The sequence below is a fragment of the Aulonocara stuartgranti genome, assembly GCF_965226115.1.
Source record: "Aulonocara stuartgranti genome assembly, chromosome: 23".
Lineage (NCBI taxonomy): Eukaryota > Metazoa > Chordata > Actinopteri > Cichliformes > Cichlidae > Aulonocara > Aulonocara stuartgranti.
Genome location: NC_138958.1, coordinates 47,127,376 through 47,150,370, shown reverse-complemented (window position 1 = coordinate 47,150,370; position 22,995 = coordinate 47,127,376). Strand labels below are relative to the sequence as shown.

At 42.1% G+C, this 22,995-nt stretch overlaps 2 protein-coding genes across 3 annotated transcripts in view; one reads left to right on the top strand and one right to left on the bottom strand.

Annotated features, from left to right (window-relative positions):
• Nucleotides 1-22,995, bottom strand: part of LOC309701484 (NACHT, LRR and PYD domains-containing protein 12-like) — a 1,104,110-nt gene that overhangs the window by 957,741 nt on the left and 123,374 nt on the right. The gene's annotated exons all lie outside the window — the stretch shown is intronic.
• Nucleotides 9,468-22,842, top strand: LOC309701498 (uncharacterized protein). 2 transcript variants are annotated; one of them, XM_082525740.1, is made up of 21 exons: nt 9,468-9,997; nt 10,692-10,812; nt 10,894-11,056; nt 11,170-11,362; nt 12,907-13,008; nt 13,888-13,959; nt 14,128-14,229; nt 15,099-15,170; nt 15,339-15,440; nt 16,311-16,382; nt 16,551-16,652; nt 17,529-17,600; nt 17,769-17,870; nt 18,740-18,811; nt 18,980-19,081; nt 19,951-20,022; nt 20,191-20,292; nt 20,511-20,616; nt 21,421-21,579; nt 21,661-21,714; nt 22,147-22,842. In XM_082525740.1, the coding sequence occupies exons 1-21, from the start codon at nt 9,959-9,961 to the stop codon at nt 22,392-22,394; spliced, it is 2,229 nt and encodes a 742-aa protein (XP_082381866.1). In that variant the 5' UTR covers nt 9,468-9,958; the 3' UTR covers nt 22,395-22,842. The 2 variants fall into 2 exon arrangements, with proteins under 2 accessions (XP_082381866.1, XP_082381865.1); XM_082525739.1 differs by having other exon boundaries at nt 21,658-21,714.

Below are 22,995 nucleotides of genomic sequence, written 5' to 3'. Positions count from 1 at the left end.
GGTAAAGGCTTTAACCATGGATTAGCGGCAGGTCCCAGCTTGTAAATTGTGGAGCATTAATGCCCACTCCAGCTCCTATAACCAAATATAAACAGTTGGGATGAGAGTTAGCTCAAGCCACTACAACAGCCAGCAAGAATGATCTGTTCATGCTAGCATTAACAGTGCCTATACACATAGCGACACACGGGGGAGGGGCCTAACTAATAACCAAGATGACTACAGGCTTGGAGGTGCTAAAAGTCAGATATACCAGGAGCAGTTTGGGCTTTAGAACAAATTTTGTGTAATTATAACAATATGTAATTTAGGACCTGGTTACATATGATGCTGCTGATTTTTTAAATCGAATTTTTACGTTGCATGAATTTCTTTTTGTCAGACAGGGAATCAAACAAGTTCTGTTTTCTCGAATGAATCCCACTGTTATTTGTTTGTCCTACCAACAGGGATGTTTACATGGTATTCATGACTGCTGCACCTGATGACTTTCACAGCTTGAGGACTGCAAACATTTCCCAACAAGACATGAGTGGTGGGGTGATCGTTGGTATTCCTGATCAGGTGAGGATCTGTTCCCATCAAACCACCAAAACCAGTTGTTCAGGATGTTTACAGGATGAAGAATCCCCAGTTATTCTTTGTGGTTGGAATGTGCCTACATATGGCTGTGTGGGATTCTGGCTTACTTTAGGGTCAGAGCAGTTGGTATGTGGAGCAAATACTGACACAGTCAGAGTGGGCAAACCAGCAATAGGCTTGTTGTCATACCTGGAAGTCTGAAAGCTCCCGATGCTGGATGGTCTTTCTAGTTTTTAATGACAGGTCGTCTAACAAAGCTTCCATGAGGTGCTATAATGGAGACTGTCCTTTTCAAGGAGTTTCTCATGTCTTATCCTACTTTTTTCTTTTTTTAATTAACAGGAGTGAGAATTTGAAATCCTCTATATTGACATGATTACATTTCTTCTATTAAATGAGAAGTACATTTTGAACACAGTATAGTGAACACAATATCCAAGAAGCTAAATCTGGTGAAATGGTTTCTTTAGCTGTCAGCTTGAAAGGCTGATTGGGGTATTTTTGTCACCTTGCATGCGGGTGGCATGGACACCCGACTTTTGTGTGCATTTATCAAAAAGCTTGGATGATTTTGAAGATCAGTGGCATTCAACTCATGATCAGCGTTCAAGTTTTCTTAAAATCTTGTAACATGATAACTAGAAAGAAGACAGCTAGGATTTTCAAACTGATCCATAGATGGATCTACTATGAAGCTGAGGGACAGCACTGCTTAAAAGATCCTTTTTAAATGACTCCAGCTGTCTGATTTAATGAGACCACGTGTGCTCAAGTTTCCTGCTCTGACTCGGCCTCAGAATGTCTAGAGGCAGAAATCAAGCACACTCAAAGGAAATAAGCGTATCAGTGGGCATGTGCTCAGCACGCAGAGTGGGAGTGACTAAAGGTGCCACTGCAGAGCATCGCAGTTGTTTCGTGTGATTAAGTTGTGTGTTTATGAACCTGTGAGTGTTAGTCCTTTTGGCAGGATGACTCGCATGAAGCTGTTATAATTGTTTGTGCATGTTAAAGTTATGCCTCAGTTCTTTGATACCATGTTGGTAGGATTATTTGGCACTAAGTTAATAGCAGTGGCTGTAATCTCCCGCAGTCATTACATCCAGCGGTATTACAAATAAAGGACTTTTCTATTGTTTAGTTTAACTGTGGCTAGCTTGCCATGTCCGTGCCTTATGATTGGCAATTTGTATGACGTGCTATTTAGGCAATATATGAGCTATAGTGACCCCTTGTGGATATTGTGAGATATTGCTGTGTTGAGTACATTATGTTTTCAATTGTTTTTCTAGTTATTTGTGACTCTACTAATGATAAAATTGCCTGTTTCTGTTTCCAGAAAACCATTGCTCATAGTCCCACATACTATACAATGATAAGTTCAAGTATGGCTGTACCTAATTTGGATTAAGCCTGGCAAGCACTTTGATGTAAACATTTCTTCTGTGGGACTTAAAGACAGTTAACCCAACTCCTGGACTGCTGCAGTCTTCCTGACAGAAAGCTTAGGCCAGGCTTGTATGCCCAGTATATATATTCTATAACGTGTGTAACTACTTCGTTTAGTTGTTTTTGTTTGGATTTAGTTTTGTTGTTTTTCTTTTCAGTGTATTTCAGTGTCAGTAATTTGTGTAGTGCTCACTCACATTTTCAACTGGAAAAGACCTGCAATAGAAACGTATTTAGGAGCAAACAAGTGAATGAAAAGTTTGACATCATTAAGCCCAAACAGCACCTAGTTTTCAACAAAAACACATAACATAAGAGCAGCAGTGACGATGCAGCTGACACACATGAACCCATTTAAACTGGTCCCAGTGTTTTTAGCCTAACTTCAGTCTTGAACCATTGGGGCAAATGAGAAATTCCAGCAGTTCTTGAAAGCAGCAACTCTGTGCTTTTTTGTGATGTTAGGGACATTATGGTAACTCGAGGCAGAACACCATCCAAATCTTGGTAAATAACACATGAAAGAACAAAACAAACAAACATGGTAAAAAGAAGCCAAACGTGTGATAACATTGTTCCATCACGCTCACTCACTATTCTCTCAACCTTTGCCTTCACGGGGCTGCTGCAACAATGTACCTGGGATTACCGTAATGATGCAAATATTAATGAAAAGTGCAGAGTTGCTGCTCTCAGGAATCATTGGACTTCTTTTAATTGAGGAAATGGATCAGGAGTTACGGTAGTTACAGATGTTTAATACAACCCTTTTTTTTTTTTCTTTTTCTAAATGACATCAGAAACAGCAGTATGCGACATTACGTGATGGCAGAGCTTCAGTTCATCCTTTGTCTTTTTTTTTTTTTTTTTTTTTTAATAAATAGGACAGGGGGAATGAATGAGAGAAAGAGGGGGAGAGAAAGAAAGAAAACCAAAGGGGAGAAGAGATGGTGAGAAGGGGGGGGGAAGAGAGAGAGAAAAAAAAAGAACTCCTGGGTCACCTGTATGGAGAAAAAAAAAAAAAACAAACAAAAAAAACAAACAGAGGAGACAGCAAACAACAAAGAGCAACATAATAATAGAGAAAACAAAGCACCATCACAATAAACTAGCTAGTCATAGATATCAATATTTACTAAATAATAAACGATATTGTGCAGCACGCAAGATAGACAGCGCACAGTGTGCTTTGAGGCAGCAGCCAAGAAAGCTTTAGTCCGCGTCTGTGAATACCCATGTGTGCATACCTGTGTGGATCAGCATGCTTGCATTCCAAAGGTTTCTCCATGTAATGATCTGCTAGGGAGTGTGGGGGGGCCACAGCCCCGTCCTCCAGGGTGTGAAGCGGGTATGGAGGAGATCAAAACTCCAGACATCCAGAGGCCCCCAGAACACAGGAGACCATGGAAGACCAACAGAGGGGCAGCCGCGCCACTGTTCCAGTAAGAGCTGAGGAGAGTCCCAGATGAGGGCTCGCCCAGCAGCCGCGGAGCAGAAGTCAGGGGGAGTTGCAGTGACGCGCCCGTGAGCTCCGCCGGCCCCCAGCTGCGCCTGAGTGACCGAGCCCCAGGCCGAGAGGCCGGGGGCACCCCACCTCCAAAGGGGCCCGAGCGAGCCCCAGGCCCCAGGCCCCGACAAGCGGCCGCCAAGGAGTGAGCCGGTGTGTACCTGGACGCCCACCCCCAGACACAAAGAACCACCAACACACCGACACCTGAGGGAGTCCGCCACCGGCAGGGGAAGTGGTGGTGGGTGGAGATAGGCCTCCAAACCTTGGAGGGCCTGAGGTGTCCCCAGAGAGGTGGCGCCTGACACCCAACCTGACATATAGACACAGACATACAGGCACACACAGACACAAACATCCATTCCCACCCTCATGCTCTCATATGCACTCACTCCACACTCAACCAACGTGGAGACAGACATAAAGAGACGCTGTACACACAATCACACTCCCCAAGCGTACTCTACAAACCGGGTCTAGGTACCCTTGCCCCTGGAGGGGGGAATTGCACCCAGACCCAGGTGGTGTTACCCTTTTCCCTGCGGTGGGGAGAGGCAGACCGCCCCGACTCCGCAGCAGCAGGGAGGCCCCACACCCCAGACCGCAGTCGGACGGCCAACTCCTCCTACTAGCCCTCCCGCTCCAGCAGGCCGCAGAGAATGGGGGTGGGAGAAGACTCCAAACCTCCCTCCACCCGCTCATTGTAGTGTTGATGCATATGTGTTCTAAGGTGCTACCTGCCAAGGAGCAGCAGGTAAGCGCATAGTCCCTCCTGCTGGCCCTCAATGACTAAGTGTATTTAAAATTGAGAGGTGGGCAACGACGTCAGGGGTGAGGTGTACACCCTGATGGTAATTTGGACTCCGTGATTGTGCCCACCCCCAAGATCCTATATGTATGTGTAATGAGAGTGTGAATAATGTGAATGTCTAAGTTGTGGGATAAAATTGAGGCAGAGGCAGCCAGAAGGGGACAGGGGGGGGGGGGGGTTAGCCTCCTCTGCACCCTGGTGACATACCCCCACTCCAAGGCCCTGCATGTGTGGGTGGTTGTGGAGGAGCGGGAAGAGGGAGGCAGCTGGAGATGGGGAGGGAAGGAAGGGAGGGGCAGGTAACCCCTCCCTGGGGCCAGCTCCCCCGCTGACCCCAGTAGGCACTCCCACCCTCCGCGACCCGCCAGGGAAGGGGGGCCCAGGCCCATCAGACCGGGGCCCAGTGCAGTAGCGCCCCCCGGCTCCACAGAGCCCTGGACAGTCCACCCAACCCCACCACAGAGAAAACTGCACCCACCCCACCATCCACACATCTTCCAGACTACATAAGACGGTAAACGCCCAGGCTGAGATCTTCCTCCACCTCTCCTGTATCTCCCCCTCCTGCAGACAGTTTAATACAACCCTAGAAAAGAGCTTTCTGTAGTGCTGTGCGATACGGAAAGATGTTTTATGTATCCGATACAAGTAAATACAGGGCTGATATGATCTCTACTTTTTAATGTGGATGATGCATCATCAAAATGCCAAATTGTTTACATTTTCATGACCTTTACGTTGTTTTTTAGGGGGCTTCATCCTAATGATTATTAATGAGTTAAAACCGAGGACAGAAATAATAAAAGGATTTAGTTTGTAGCCCATAGTTTAAAAACAGTATTCACACATTATCCCTTTCTTTAACAGCAACACAAAAGGATCATTATATTCCATTAAATCTGAGCCATATTATATTCAGTATATTTATTTTAATTTCAGTAAATGTTTTTATTTAAATGACATGTTTCAGTGAGATAAATGTGTTATTTCAAGGTCGTTGCATCATTTTTACTTTTCGAGTTGGCTAAAATAAGAATTAGCCAGTTGCACTTTAAAGTAATATAACCAACATATCGCCACAGTGATCTACCTGGATATTCTTCAGAGCATGCTTTCTTGCATGTGACAACAAGAGACCTCTCGGTTGTCTGGTGGAGCATTTAGCGCCTCGCTACATGTTTCCAAATCGGCATTTCTTCTCAGTGAAAGCTGTCCTAGAGAAGTAAAGCAAGTTTGTAAGTTTCTCTCTCAGTGTTTGTAACGCATTCCCACGTTAAGCTTAACAACCGATATATGGAGCGACTGCCGCGTCTCCTCTCCCCCTCCCTCTCCTGCTGCTACTTCAATCATGAAACTAATCAATGATCAGCTGATCGCAAGTTCCGTCTCTCTTGTTTGTTTCCCACTTTGCGCCAGAAAGAGGAAACCAGCAGATAAACCACAGCAGCACGTTTAAGCTTGATAAGCTGTTGTTAGAATTTATTTAATATTACTTTAATGCCTAATGCTATAAGTAGCTGACAGCTGGTAACTGTGCAGGGGCGGGTCTAGCACGGTTTTGCCAGGGGGCCAGCTGGGGCATTAACAGGGAAAAGGGGGGCACAAAGAAATACTTTTCTTTCTTATTCTCGTTTAAAATGTCTCGCTTTTAATAAATAATTATCTGAATCTTACAACCAAAGTTTTTATCTAACGTAAAATGTATAGAAATCTAATATTGTATATAGTAACTATTAAGTCTAATATATACCCTAGTAAGTTATAGTACTTTTTCCTTTGGGAAGATACCATCTGTGCAGTCTGCAGTTCTGTTGAAGAAAGATGTTGAATCTATTTAATTGTTGTTGAAAAATAATTGATTTCTGTGCATTTTTTTAAAATACATGCATTAAATTAAAGTCGATTATGTGGATTAAGCACCACGAGGCAGAGGGTGGGCGATGGTTCCCTTTAGTTTTTTTTTTGCTGGGAGTTTGCAACCCTATTAGTTAGGTTGTTTAATATTTCTGCTAAGTACTCTTTAAAATACCAGAATAGGGAGTGATAGGTTTTGTATTGTTGATTGTCATTTATGCTTAGAAATATTTACTTATATATGCTTAGAAGTATATAATCATTTGTAGATTGAAAGAATGTCTCATTCTAGGAGGTCTGTAACAACTCTGTGTAGCATGAAGAGGGGGGTGAGTTCACTCCCCTACAGAGGAGAGGTCGTATCTTCTTTTGCTGATTTATGGTATAGCAAACACACGTATATCTGTTTAAGTATAAGAGCCTTTTGTTAGATGGACCCAGACTTCTGGCACCAGCTTTGGGGAGTCTTCACAGGGTCACATCTTGACCTCACACAAGTCACACACACACACACACACACACACACACACACACACACACACACACACACACACACACACACACACACACACAGGCAAGGTACTCTTTGTGTGTATGTAGACGTCATATGTTAATGAACCTATGCATATTCATGTAACCTCAATAAAAGAACAGTGGTACGGGAGGACGGACGAGAGTGACTGGGGTCAAGCGAAGGAATGGCGCTTTGTCCGGTCATTTCTCCCGTGCACGAGAAACATGAAGTCTTTGCCTACTTGTGTCTTGCTTTGCAGTGTAATTATATTGTCTTCAACGTTCCAGCGGATGGGTTCAAGCTACAAACCTATCAACAGAGATGCACATCACCTAATATGCTTAATTGGTAGTAGGCTTTTGAGCCTATACAGCTTGGAAGACAGCATGCATGAAGAGGATGATGTGGACAAAATACTCATTTGCCTAATAATTCTGCACTCCCTGTATGTGTGTGCGTGTCCAGGGTTCAGCTGAGACAGTGTCCTTCGCCCTGCCAGGCTAAGTAAACAGTCTTCCAGCCAACCCAGGTGGCCTTGCATGGAATAGGAAGGAACAGACTCAACACAGTCGTTATCAGGGTGTTGTTCAGCTCCGACCTTGAGCCCACGTCTGGGGCTGAAGGGGTATCCGCATAAGTGATGGTGCTTTTTACTTTAGTGCGAACAGCTCATATGAATTTCAAAGCAGTTCTACAGTCCAACACTGGTCTCTCAATCTCCCGTTGGAGAGCCGCGAGCTTCGCCATACTTGCGTTCTGTGATGTTGTCATTCTTGTGCTCAAGGAGCCGATTCTGAGAACTCACGGCAGTGTGCCTCCCCGAGATGTCATCCAATTTGCGCCCAGAGATGTTATTCTGAGCGAGCCTTTCCGAGATGTATCCAGTCTGCAGTCAGAGATCTTATTCTGAGTATTCAAAGCAGCCGTAGCCTCTCCAAGATCTTATCAGTGCTGACTCAATGAGCCCATTTTGAGAAACTCACGCCTCTCCCATCGTTCCAATCCCAGCGGGCAGCCTTGTGGGGGTTTGAACAGCCGGTTCCGCTTTCTCAAGCCAGCTCCGATCAGCCAGAACCCTGTTACCATGGTTCCGAATAGGTAGATATCTTCAGCACGCAGACTCACCCGAGCCCAAACTTCTCGTTGAGAAATTGCATTTAGGGACCAGTTTTCAACAGGACAATGACACCAAACACACCTCCAGGCTGTGTACTAGAAGAAGTATACTAGATGGCGGCGCGCACAGACGCAGCGGCTCTATGCTCTCCACTTGGGTGCCTTTCTTTTTTGTTTCTCCACTTTTTCTTCTTCTTTTGTTTTCCTTATTGTGAAGCCAAATTTTCCTAAAACCATCTGGAATTATGCAAGATCGGATATAACAGCCAGATCCCCATTACCAGTGATTATCAGAGGGTGCACAACATCCCCCCAGAGATAGCGAGAACATCGGGTGCTCCGTGGATTGTTATCGGCTCTGCCAAGAAACGCAGGCGGCGGAAGGAACGCAAACAAAAGCGGGGATGCCTGTCGGGCCTGCTGGCCAGGCTAAAGAAGCAGCCTTTCAAACCACCGCTCCCGAGCATCTTTCTGACCAGCGCACGGTCGGTCGTCAACAAAATAGACGAACTGAACCTACTTCTCGCCGCACAGCCAATCGTCCGTGACTGCTGTGTCCTGGTCGTCACGGAGACATGGCTCACTCCGCGAGGCTCCTGCCTACGACAGCCGTAACGCTCCGACAATCCATCAAGCGGTGGTAGCTTAGCAAAGTCGTACTGAAACATCTGACAGATTTTCGAGCGCCGTGCACATAAAATCGTTTCGAGGTCAGTAAACACAACCAGAGTTCATACATAAGGCACACGGGGTTATAAGGGGCTCTGTCGACTTTCAGAAAAATCAAAGGATTGATTTTAAGTGTGCCGTATTTTCCAAACAACACGGTAATAACGACGGCCCGCTAGCATGCTCTACCAAAAATAGTGCTTTGTTGTGTATCTGACGGACGAAAGCTAAACCAGTTCCACACCACTGAAGCTGCAGCATTTTTACAAACCAGTTCTGGTTCATCCGTTTCATTTAGCGATCCACTTTCGCTCTTCTCATTCTGCGTCATCATCCAATTCCACCTGTGATCTTGTGTCACCATTGCTCTCTGAGCTTTGTGTTGCTTCTTCTGTCACCTGACAAATAGGACATACATGACAATAAGAATAAAATGTGGAGCTGCTTCAGTGTGTCTGTCACTTTGTGCAGATCTTGACTGATCAGTAATGTTTGTAGGCTGAGTGCATTTTTAAAACAAGTTGTGCAAACTGCACTACAAGGTGGAATATTTGCAAAATCATAACTATGACCTATGAATACGTCAGTGCCATTAAGATGAAATTCTTGTGTCACCAACATTTTAACGTTAGACATATAATTCTAACAGCCTCTGTAAACTAATATCCTGGCTGCTCGAGGCTGCTGTTTTCTCTGACAGCTTCACTTAGATTAGAATTAGAAACGCTGCTCTGAGACTGAGAGAACTAACAGTGCTGCATGTTGTGCTGTTAGTTTCCAAAACACGTTATTCATGGTTACATACAGTTTTAGACTGATGTGGGCCAAAGCCTAGCATAGCCTGCAACGTTATTGTGACGGACACATTTTATGTGTCAGACCCAGGACCCTGTGCAGTTATGGACTAATATTATAATGTATGTATTTTGTATTGCTGTCCCTCGTTCTCCCTGCTTGTAGACGTGTGTGTGTGTGTGTGTGTGTGTGTGTGTGTGTGAGTGCGTCTATGTGGTATGGATTGACATTTGACCTGCGCTGTACCTGGGCTCCGGGGACATTTCGACTTTTTGCTGTGTATTCATGTGTCCCCCTAAAACATGACTTGTAAATGCATTTTTAAGTGTCTAAATAATAATTTTTTCTACTTCTTATGAGGTCATTATTTATCTTTTGACCTGTATTTGCTTAAACTGTAGTGTAAATTCATTTATTAAACTATAATTAAAAGATTTTCTGATTTTCTTAAAAGTCCACCTATACCCCTCACCTGATTTTTGTGTATTCCAGTGTATTGCACAGCGACGTTTCGAGTTAGAGTGGATGTGTGTAGGTACTGCAATTTAATACACATTTTCAATACACACGGCCGGAAGTCATTGTGATTGGTAGGCTATATATATAGGCGGTACCTACAGGAAACGGCGCCACAACTTTCGCGCGCGTGCCCTTTAACAAGTGTATGTCGACGGCAATACGAAGACGGATTAAAAACACAAAGGTAAGCCTTTTTTAATGTAAAATGCACCATGACTTTAATACTATATGAAATTATAGGTGCACAGGCCTATATTAAACTGGTTTAATTTATGCTTTATGGACTGTTAGTGAGTCTTTGAAGAAGTAAAATGGCCCCAGCGTTTGTCATTGAGTAAATAAAATAGGGCTGACGACTAACCGCGTCAACGCGATAAAGCGGGCTAACCCGTGTTAGGATTTACTCGGTGTTAAAGCATTATTGTGGCTTAAACGTGTTAATGCCGACATCGCGACTAACGCGATTAACAATTAAACCAGCGCAGTCTGAGTCAAAATCCCTGATGTCGCTGTTAGCTAATTTCGGGCAGTTTGTCCAATGTCTGTCCATTCTGCTGACAGCCCTAAAATAAAAGCAAGGGTATAAGTGTATTTAGTCGTGTATTTATTTATATGCCTGAAGAAAAAACTTCTTACAGTTTTGATGCCTAAGCTTTCTCAGTACTTGTATCACTCTCTGCAGTCGCCATTACAGAAATGTCACATGTCGCCATTTTGAGTACTAGGCCTTTAACATTTTAAAAGAAGGCATAAATTAGCACTATGAATAAGTCAGCTGTGTTTATGCTGTAAACTACACTACTGCTAGTTCTGCTACTACTGATGATGATGACAATGATGACGATAATCGTAATACTTTATATGCTTTGGTAATACAGCCAATCGTACAGGAGAACATGCGAAGGAGACTCATTCCTCCACGGGAGGATGCAGTCTGTCATGTTTCTGCTGGAAGGGACAAACTGGGACTTGATATCCACTACATAAATGCCTTCAAAGGTAAGTTGGTCTTTAGTTTGGATTAGATTTGGAGTTTGTCACTGTCTTTTGTCACTCACTTGGTATGCCTCTGCAATTCAGGTCGGGGCATTTTCACGACTGTTCCATTCCAAAAAGGAGACTTTCTTTTGGAATACAGAGGTAAACTCATAACAAAAGAAGAATGTGAGCGGAGACACAGAGTTTATCATGACAGCCTGAAGGTGTTCATGTTTGAATTCAAGTTTGATGGAAAACTCTGGTGGTGCGTATTATATCAGTGTAGTTTGATTAAGATTAAATTACACATTGCTTTTGATTTATGAAAAAAAAGCTTCCTAACTAGTTAAGCTAATACTTTTTTGCCTAACCCCACAGTGTGGATGCATCTCAAGAAGATGGGTCATTAGGCAGACTTGGACTGATGTGGTTGTCGTTGACAAGTGCTAAGATGAAAATATTAAATATCAATGGAAAGCCCCATCTATGCTTATTTGCAAGCAGAGACATAAGTCCAGGTGAAGAAATAGACTATAATTATGGTGACTCGGATTGGCTCTGGAGATGCAAGGTATTTCTACAATTGTACTTTTTGGAACTGATAAATTGCATACCCTAAGCCATTTTTACATTTGTACCTACTCAAATTGGCTTAACGTGACTTAGGGCATCTAGTTTTTCACTGAAATTGAGTATCACCTACTGTGCCTGGGGTAACTATAGCAATGCAGCCGAGCATCCAGTGATATAAATGCCACAGCAAGCATGGACGTCAAGGTGACAAAATGCCTGCTGCTCAGTCTATACTTTAGTGTTCAATTCAGGGATCACGCTGTTAATTTTGGTCGCTATTTCAAACATTTCAGAGTTTCAAAAATGATGGCTTGGATTTTCACGAAGGAGGCGCACTCATAACTTATCGAGTGACACCATTGACCAGCCACCTGGTGGCATTCAGTCTATGTCAAATTTTCTGATCACTTTGGATCACTTGGAACCTTGGTGCAGTAGTTACTGAAAAACTACATGGTACTATAACCTACTGGAAAAACAGGGGTAGGTACTAATGGAAAACAGGCAATTGTGATGGCTGCCACATCAAAGCCCTCTAAAAGCACTAAAAAAATATCAGCAGGTATGCAGAAATAAAAAATGGCTTTCGGTTTCTAAATTTTAACAGTGATTGATGTTTAATGTGATTCTACACAGCAAAATCTCCAGTGTTAAATTAACACTGGAGAGTGTCTATAAGGGTCCACACCTCTGAGTGTTAAATACAACACTGTTGAGTGTTAAATTAACACTTTTGACAGTGTTATATGTTTAAAAGTAACCTAGTCAGTTTTGAAGATTAACAATGGCTAACACTGAGCAGTGCTGATTTTCTAACACTGGAAAATAACTCAAAATGTTAGAAATATTCCAGTGTTAGAAAATCAGCACTGCTCAGTGTTAGTCTTTGTTAATCTTCAAAACTGACTAGGTTACTTTTAAACATATAACACTGTCAAAAGTGTTAATTCAACACTCAACAGTGTTGTGTGGACCCATATAGACACTCTCTAGTGTTAATTTAACACTGGAGATTTTGCTGTGTAGCCTCTTTAGTTAGATTCATTTTAAATTTTGTCCCTCGAAGATAAATGGGCCCTAGTGACAGTTCGTTGCTGCTACAGGTGATTGTTTTACTCCTTTAGCAATGGCTTAAAAAATAAAGAAATCACACTGACTATTTGTCTCTTAATCATAGGGCCTTAAATTCTCTATACATGACAGTGAATATTTTAAAGACAATAGCTTGAAACTTATCTTTCTCATACAGTTTATTTAATGTTTCAAAAGCCTCTTCAAAAATGCACTGTATATTCATTTTCTATCTGTTACACACGAAGACGGAGACCAGCCAGATTCAGAAGACTGTGAGCTGCCTAAAGCCGCAACCAAACAGCTTTCCAAACAATGATCTGATTTTAATGAATGTTTCTCATGCACGATGTGTACCTTACGCTATTTGCCAATAGTGAAATGGTCTATTCATCCTCTTGAGTGATGCATTTTTAGTAACTGTCAGATTACTGTTCTTTTGTCTTCATTCTCTATCTGTTACACACGAAGACTGAGACCAGCCAGATTCAGAAGACTGTGAGCTGCCTAAAGCCGCAACCAAACAGCTTTCCAAACAATGATCTGGACCTGAAACATCCAGAGCCTGAAAGGGTAAATATAATCCAGTGTACCACTTAATGAACTAATAATTTAATCTATCATCATTCTTTATGGATGCTGTGTGTGTGTGTGTTTGGCAGTCACCTGGGTGTGATGTGATTTACATGGACCGTGGCTTGTAGGTCCTTTTCATTGTTTCAAAGTGCAAGTCTGGATAACATCTGAGTGAGTGTGTGTGTGTGTGTGTGTGTGTGTTAACCACCCAAATGTGACTTAGGAGGACCACACTGTTATTGGGAGACTCCGTCAAAGTTTGCTTCATGGTGACATCACTCTGGTTTTAGGAGGGGTCTTCTCGTATTTCTTGACAGTTTGACCTACAGCATGCAGAACTGACCGCATGTGCTTTGTTTCTATGTGGTTTGAAACTCAGGCTTGAACATTAAGATAGATAGTACTATACAACTTAACTTGTTTTAGGCACTTTTTACTGCTTTAGTGCATGGGCTCTCTCTGGCTGTGTACTCTGGCTTCTTCCCACAGTCCAAAGATGTAGCTTATGGGGTTAGGTTAACTGGTGATTCAAAACTGCCCTTTGGTGTGAATGCAAATGCTTGTCCTTCCATGTTAGACTGGTGATCTGTCCAGGTTGTACTGCCCTATGGTAGCTGGTATAGGCCCCAAAACTGCTACCCCACAATCCTGATAAGGATAAGTGGAAGAGGATGGATGATTGCAAAGGAATCAGTTGTTAACTATTGTAGCCAGTATTTTTTTCAGAAGAAAACATTTCTTGAGTGGAAAGGCCCCCCCCCCCCCCACACACACACACACACACATGCAAATTAAAAACAGAAGCACAGGCCTGCCCAGTACAGTTGCAAGAAGAGCACTTGGTCTAATCTTTGTGCCATCTTTTCTTTGTTGCAGGATCTTGATGAAGAAATGCCTCAGCAAGGCTCAGAAGCCATGCATTCTTCTTCAGTGCAAGATTTTGAAGAGGTAACATTGACCTAGGACAGATTTTAATGAATGTTTCTCATGCACGATGTGTACCTTACGCTATTTGCCAATAGTGAAATGGTCTATTCATCCTCTTGAGTGATGCATTTTTAGTAACTGTCAGATTACTGTTCTTTTGTCTTCATTCTCTATCTGTTACACACGAAGACTGAGACCAGCCAGATTCAGAAGACTGTGAGCTGCCTAAAGCCGCAACCAAACAGCTTTCCAAACAATGATCTGGACCTGAAACATCCAGAGCCTGAAAGGGTAAATATAATCCAGTGTACCACTTAATGAACTAATAATTTAATCTATCATCATTCTTTATGGATGCTGTGTGTGTGTGTGTTTGGCAGTCACCTGGGTGTGATGTGATTTACATGGACCGTGGCTTGTAGGTCCTTTTCATTGTTTCAAAGTGCAAGTCTGGATAACATCTGAGTGTGTGTGTGTGTGTGTGTTAACCACCCAAATGTGACTTAGGAGGACCACACTGTTATTGGGGGACTCCGTCAAAGTTTGCTTCATGGTGACATCACTCTGGTTTTAGGAGGGGTCTTCTCGTATGTCTTGACAGTTTGACCTACAGCATGCAGAGCTCACTGCATGTGCTTTGTTTCTATGTTGAAATTTTTTGAAACTCAGGCTTGAACATTAAGATAGATAGTACTATACAACTTCTTAACTTGTTTTAGGCACTTTTTACTGCTTTAGTGCATGGGCTCTCTCTGGCTGTGTACTCTGGCTTCTTCCCACAGTCCAAAGATGTAGCTTATGGGGTTAGGTTAACTGGTGATTCAAAACTGCCCTTTGGTGTGAATGCAAATGCTTGTCCTTCCATGTTAGACTGGTGATCTGTCCAGGTTGTACTGCCCTATGGTAGCTGGTATAGGCCCCAAAACTGCTACCCCACAATCCTGATAAGGATAAGTGGAAGAGGATGGATGATTGCAAAGGAATCAGTTGTTAATTATTGTAGCCAGTATTTTTTTCAGAAGAAAACATTTCTTGAGTGGAAAGCCCCCCCCCCCCCCCCACACACACATGCAAATTAAAAACAGAAGCACAGGCCTGCCCAGTACAGTTGCAAGAAGAGCACTTGGTCTAATCTTTGTGCCATCTTTTCTTTGTTGCAGGATCTTGATGAAGAAATGCCTCAGCAAGGCTCAGAAGCCATGCATTCTTCTTCAGTGCAAGATTTTGAAGAGGTAACATTGACCTAGGACAGATTTTAATGAATGTTTCTCATGCACGATGTGTACCTTACGCTATTTGCCAATAGTGAAATGGTCTATTCATCCTCTTGAGTGATGCATTTTTAGTAACTGTCAGATTACTGTTCTTTTGTCTTCATTCTCTATCTGTTACACACGAAGACTGAGACCAGCCAGATTCAGAAGACTGTGAGCTGCCTAAAGCCGCAACCAAACAGCTTTCCAAACAATGATCTGGACCTGAAACATCCAGAGCCTGAAAGGGTAAATATAATCCAGTGTACCACTTAATGAACTAATAATTTAATCTATCATCATTCTTTATGGATGCTGTGTGTGTGTGTGTTTGGCAGTCACCTGGGTGTGATGTGATTTACATGGACCGTGGCTTGTAGGTCCTTTTCATTGTTTCAAAGTGCAAGTCTGGATAACATCTGAGTGTGTGTGTGTGTGTGTGTTAACCACCCAAATGTGACTTAGGAGGACCACACTGTTATTGGGGGACTCCGTCAAAGTTTGCTTCATGGTGACATCACTCTGGTTTTAGGAGGGGTCTTCTCGTATGTCTTGACAGTTTGACCTACAGCATGCAGAACTGACTGCATGTGCTTTGTTTCTATGTTGAAATTTTTTGAAACTCAGGCTTGAACATTAAGATAGATAGTACTATACAACTTCTTAACTTGTTTTAGGCACTTTTTACTGCTTTAGTGCATGGGCTCTCTCTGGCTGTGTACTCTGGCTTCTTCCCACAGTCCAAAGATGTAGCTTATGGGGTTAGGTTAACTGGTGATTCAAAACTGCCCTTTGGTGTGAATGCAAATGCTTGTCCTTCCATGTTAGACTGGTGATCTGTCCAGGTTGTACTGCCCTATGGTAGCTGGTATAGGCCCCAAAACTGCTACCCCACAATCCTGATAAGGATAAGTGGAAGAGGATGGATGATTGCAAAGGAATCAGTTGTTAACTATTGTAGCCAGTATTTTTTTCAGAAGAAAACATTTCTTGAGTGGAAAGGCCCCCCCCCCCCCCACACACACACATGCAAATTAAAAACAGAAGCACAGGCCTGCCCAGTACAGTTGCAAGAAGAGCACTTGGTCTAATCTTTGTGCCATCTTTTCTTTGTTGCAGGATCTTGATGAAGAAATGCCTCAGCAAGGCTCAGAAGCCATGCATTCTTCTTCAGTGCAAGATTTTGAAGAGGTAACATTGACCTAGGACAGATTTTAATGAATGTTTCTCATGCACGATGTGTACCTTACGCTATTTGCCAATAGTGAAATGGTCTATTCATCCTCTTGAGTGATGCATTTTTAGTAACTGTCAGATTACTGTTCTTTTGTCTTCATTCTCTATCTGTTACACACGAAGACTGAGACCAGCCAGATTCAGAAGACTGTGAGCTGCCTAAAGCCGCAACCAAACAGCTTTCCAAACAATGATCTGGACCTGAAACATCCAGAGCCTGAAAGGGTAAATATAATCCAGTGTACCACTTAATGAACTAATAATTTAATCTATCATCATTCTTTATGGATGCTGTGTGTGTGTGTGTTTGGCAGTCACCTGGGTGTGATGTGATTTACATGGACCGTGGCTTGTAGGTCCTTTTCATTGTTTCAAAGTGCAAGTCTGGATAACATCTGAGTGTGTGTGTGTGTGTGTGTTAACCACCCAAATGTGACTTAGGAGGACCACACTGTTATTGGGGGACTCCGTCAAAGTTTGCTTCATGGTGACATCACTCTGGTTTTAGGAGGGGTCTTCTCGTATGTCTTGACAGTTTGACCTACAGCATGCAGAGCTCACTGCATGTGCTTTGTTTCTATGTTGAAATTTTTTGAAACTCAGGCTTGAACATTAAGATAGATAGTACTATACAACTTCTTAACTTGTTTTAGGCACTTTTTACTGCTTTAGTGCATGGGCTCTCTCTGGCTGTGTACTCTGGCTTCATCCCACAGTCCAAAGATGTAGCTTATGGGGTTAGGTTAACTGGTGATTCAAAACTGCCCTTTGGTGTGAATGCAAATGCTTGTCCTTCCATGTTAGACTGGTGATCTGTCCAGGTTGTACTGCCCTATGGTAGCTGGTATAGGCCCCAAAACTGCTACCCCACAATCCTGATAAGGATAAGTGGAAGAGGATGGATGATTGCAAAGGAATCAGTTGTTAATTATTGTAGCCAGTATTTTTTTCAGAAGAAAACATTTCTTGAGTGGAAAGCCCCCCCCCCCCCACACACACACACACACACATGCAAATTAAAAACAGAAGCACAGGCCTGCCCAGTACAGTTGCAAGGAGAGCACTTGGTCTAATCTTTGTGCCATCTTTTCTTTGTTGCAGGATCTTGATGAAGAAATGCCTCAGCAAGACTCAGAAGCCATGCATTCTTCTTCAGTGCAAGATTTTGAAGAGGTAACATTGACCTAGGACAGATTTTAATGAATGTTTCTCATGCACGATGTGTACCTTACGCTATTTGCCAATAGTGAAATGGTCTATTCATCCTCTTGAGTGATGCATTTTTAGTAACTGTCAGATTACTGTTCTTTTGTCTTCATTCTCTATCTGTTACACACGAAGACTGAGACCAGCCAGATTCAGAAGACTGTGAGCTGCCTAAAGCCGCAACCAAACAGCTTTCCAAACAATGATCTGGACCTGAAACATCCAGAGCCTGAAAGGGTAAATATAATCCAGTGTACCACTTAATGAACTAATAATTTAATCTATCATCATTCTTTATGGATGCTGTGTGTGTGTGTGTTTGGCAGTCACCTGGGTGTGATGTGATTTACATGGACCGTGGCTTGTAGGTCCTTTTCATTGTTTCAAAGTGCAAGTCTGGATAACATCTGAGTGTGTGTGTGTGTGTGTTAACCACCCAAATGTGACTTAGGAGGACCACACTGTTATTGGGGGACTCCGTCAAAGTTTGCTTCATGGTGACATCACTCTGGTTTTAGGAGGGGTCTTCTCGTATGTCTTGACAGTTTGACCTACAGCATGCAGAACTGACTGCATGTGCTTTGTTTCTATGTTGAAATTTTTTGAAACTCAGGCTTGAACATTAAGATAGATAGTACTATACAACTTCTTAAGTTGTTTTAGGCACTTTTTACTGCTTTAGTGCATGGGCTCTCTCTGGCTGTGTACTCTGGCTTCTTCCCACAGTCCAAAGATGTAGCTTATGGGGTTAGGTTAACTGGTGATTCAAAACTGCCCTTTGGTGTGAATGCAAATGCTTGTCCTTCCATGTTAGACTGGTGATCTGTCCAGGTTGTACTGCCCTATGGTAGCTGGTATAGGCCCCAAAACTGCTACCCCACAATCCTGATAAGGATAAGTGGAAGAGGATGGATGATTGCAAAGGAATCAGTTGTTAACTATTGTAGCCAGTATTTTTTTCAGAAGAAAACATTTCTTGAGTGGAAAGGCCCCCCCCCCCCCACACACACACACATGCAAATTAAAAACAGAAGCACAGGCCTGCCCAGTACAGTTGCAAGAAGAGCACTTGGTCTAATCTTTGTGCCATCTTTTCTTTGTTGCAGGATCTTGATGAAGAAATGCCTCAGCAAGACTCAGAAGCCATGCATTCTTCTTCAGTGCAAGATTTTGAAGAGGTAACATTGACCTAGGACAGATTTTAATGAATGTTTCTCATGCACGATGTGTACCTTACGCTATTTGCCAATAGTGAAATGGTCTATTCATCCTCTTGAGTGATGCATTTTTAGTAACTGTCAGATTACTGTTCTTTTGTCTTCATTCTCTATCTGTTACACACGAAGACTGAGACCAGCCAGATTCAGAAGACTGTGAGCTGCCTAAAGCCGCAACCAAACAGCTTTCCAAACAATGATCTGGACCTGAAACATCCAGAGCCTGAAAGGGTAAATATAATCCAGTGTACCACTTAATGAACTAATAATTTAATCTATCATCATTCTTTATGGATGCTGTGTGTGTGTGTGTTTGGCAGTCACCTGGGTGTGATGTGATTTACATGGACCGTGGCTTGTAGGTCCTTTTCATTGTTTCAAAGTGCAAGTCTGGATAACATCTGAGTGTGTGTGTGTGTGTGTTAACCACCCAAATGTGACTTAGGAGGACCACACTGTTATTGGGGGACTCCGTCAAAGTTTGCTTCATGGTGACATCACTCTGGTTTTAGGAGGGGTCTTCTCGTATGTCTTGACAGTTTGACCTACAGCATGCAGAACTGACTGCATGTGCTTTGTTTCTATGTTGAAATTTTTTGAAACTCAGGCTTGAACATTAAGATAGATAGTACTATACAACTTCTTAAGTTGTTTTAGGCACTTTTTACTGCTTTAGTGCATGGGCTCTCTCTGGCTGTGTACTCTGGCTTCTTCCCACAGTCCAAAGATGTAGCTTATGGGGTTAGGTTAACTGGTGATTCAAAACTGCCCTTTGGTGTGAATGCAAATGCTTGTCCTTCCATGTTAGACTGGTGATCTGTCCAGGTTGTACTGCCCTATGGTAGCTGGTATAGGCCCCAAAACTGCTACCCCACAATCCTGATAAGGATAAGTGGAAGAAGATGGATGATTGCAAAGGAATCAGTTGTTAACTATTGTAGCCAGTATTTTTTTCAGAAGAAAACATTTCTTGAGTGGAAAGGCCCCCCCCCCCCCCCACACACACACATGCAAATTAAAAACAGAAGCACAGGCCTGCCCAGTACAGTTGCAAGAAGAGCACTTGGTCTAATCTTTGTGCCATCTTTTCTTTGTTGCAGGATCTTGATGAAGAAATGCCTCAGCAAGGCTCAGAAGCCATGCATTCTTCTTCAGTGCAAGATTTTGAAGAGGTAACATTGACCTAGGACAGATTTTAATGAATGTTTCTCATGCACGATGTGTACCTTACGCTATTTGCTGATAGTGAAATGGTCTATTCATCCTCTTGAGTGATGCATTTTTAGTAACTGTCAGATTACTGTTCTTTTGTCTTCATTCTCTATCTGTTACACACGAAGACTGAGACCAGCCAGATTCAGAAGACTGTGAGCTGCCTAAAGCCGCAACCAAACAGCTTTCCAAACAATGATCTGGACCTGAAACATCCAGAGCCTGAAAGGGTAAATATAATCCAGTGTACCACTTAATGAACTAATAATTTAATCTATCATCATTCCTTATGGATGCTGTGTGTGTGTGTGTGTGTGTTTGGCAGTCACCTGGGTGTGATGTGATTTACATGGATGAAGTTTATTAGTTGATATCTGCAACTGAATTGAAAACACCTCACCTTTCCAACTGTCCAAAACAAATAAATGTTGCAATATTTTGCTAACAGTGTCACAATCATTGTCTGGTGTGCACAACAATATCATCTTTGGACAAGTGCATTCAGTGTGTGGGACTGGTTTCCTCCCTCAAGTGGCTTGGCTATAAGTGCAAAGGTGAGACATTTAGTGAATAGGTACATTATATAGTAAAAAGCATTAATGGAGTTCAACAAGTTAAGACTAGCTGAAATGAACACTGCTCCCTTTTTAATTAATGGGTGGTCACGTCTAATTAAAGAAATGTAGTATTACCTCATTGGTGCAGGACCTTGTAAAAATGGTATACTTGGGATTGTCCTCAATTCCCCATTCCATAACATAAACTGCTCAAAATAATAAAGGGAACACTTAAACGATGCGATGTTACTCCAAGTCAGTCACACTTCTGTTATATCAAACTGTTCACTTAGGAAGTAACACTGACAACCAGTTTCACATGCTGTTTTGCAAATAGAGTAGACAACAAGTGGAAATTATAGTCAATTCACCATAATAAAGGACTGGTTCTGCAGGTGGTGTCCACAGACCACTTCTCAGCACTTATTCTTTCTGGCTGATGTTATGGTCACTTTTGAATGCTGGCGGTGATTTCATTTTAGTGGTAGCATGAGACAGTCTACAACCCACACAAGTGGCTCAGGTAGTGCAGCTCATCTAGCGTAGCACATCAATGTGAGCTGTGGCAAGAAGGTTTGCTGTGTCTGTTAGTGTAGTGTCCAGAGCATGGAGGTGCTACCTGGATGTGGAGTAGGCCATAGGAGGGCAACAACCCAGCAGCAGGCCTTAAATAGTAAAACTATGTACTATAATTTCCAGTATTTGCTCTGTTTTTTGTCATATCTCGTTGTTAATGTGAGGTTTTTGGGGGGGTTGTATGTGTTTGGTTTTTTTGGGTTTTTTTCCCCCACAATTTCTCAGATGAAATTGCATTAAGTGATGCTGAAACAAAGGACAGTGAGAGTGAATCAGATGATGATGACACATCACTCACAATGTCGGCGTGTGGCACCAGTGAGCCTGTACATGCAGTAGCTGATTCCACAAACACAGCGCAGCCCCAAGACACTGTAGATTGTGGTAAGTTACCACTAGCTTGGTTTCTGTGGATAAAATGTTTGTTACAAATATTAAAACTTAATCAAATTGTGTAATCAGCAGATGAAGGACTACTCACAATGCCTGCAGCAAGTGAGACTGCTGCTCCCTCTGAAGGTAAGGGGTGCAGTTGGTTCTCGAAGCTTATTATTGTTTCATCACTTTGCAACATATGGCAAACTGCAGAGTGGTGGCAAAAAGTCACTTGGATGAGTGACAAAATGTTTCTCCCACTGAAAACGCTACGTCCAGATTAACAGAATCAACGTTTTGGGATTTACTTACCTGGATGATTGAGCATGCATCAAGAGACTTTTATTCAACTTTTTATTCAGTCTTTTATTCACAGCGGAACACTAAATGTTGTCTCATTTTAGAAATTTGATAAATTTTCAAACAGAATTTTAGCTCGTTTTGATATTGATGGTAGCAACACATTTCAGAAGTTAGTACAGGGTAGCATCCATTCTTTTAACAAGCAAATGTTTTTTGTTTTTTTTGTTTGGTTTTTTGTTTGTTTTAACTACTACTACTTTATATATCTTCCAGAGAAAAATGCTGCTCAATCCCACAATTCCCGAAGAGCTCCCAAAAACATGTGGTCCAAGGCTGAGGTTGCTGCAGTGATGAGGCATTTTAAAGACCACATAAACGAAGGGAAACTAGCCACCAAAAATGAATGCAGTCATTGCAAATTGGTAGAAGATCCGGTGTTGGCAGGAAGAACAGTTCAAAACATAAGAGATTTTGTAAGAAACAGAGGATTAACTGCAAAAAGGCAGAAAAAAATGAACTAAAATAACTGTTTAGAGAGCTGTGGTTTTACATCTTGGTCAGATTGCCAATTGTTGTTAACACTGATGTTCTGTTTAAAGAAAAAAAAGTTCTTGTTAAATACAGAAGTAGTTTGTATTTCATAATTTTTACATTTAATTTATTTAGGTTTTTTTTTTGACGGGTTATATTTAAAATAAAAAATTATAAATGCATATTTTCTCCCCTTAATATTTACCTTTAAACTATTAAAATTCATTTTAAATGTTTTTAATTTTTCTGTTTTCTATATTTTTATATTTCTGTGGGAAGCGTGGGCATTTTTGTCCATAGATTTCTTTTTTTATTTATGGTTAAAATTAATGTTCAGATCCAAGAACACTAATAAAATGATGTTCCAGTAATCCTGTGTCCTGTCAGATGTGTATTCATGGTAATGATGAGCTATTTACATATTACATCATTGTCCCTTTAAAGACCCAATATTGCTTTTTTTGGACCTCATAAAACACATTGTTGTCAAGTGGACAATGTCTCCAGAAAACACAATAGAGTCTGGTTGGTGTGTATCAGTGTATCTAGACTTCTATAGGGAGTGTATGAGGTCTGAAGTGACCCAAATTT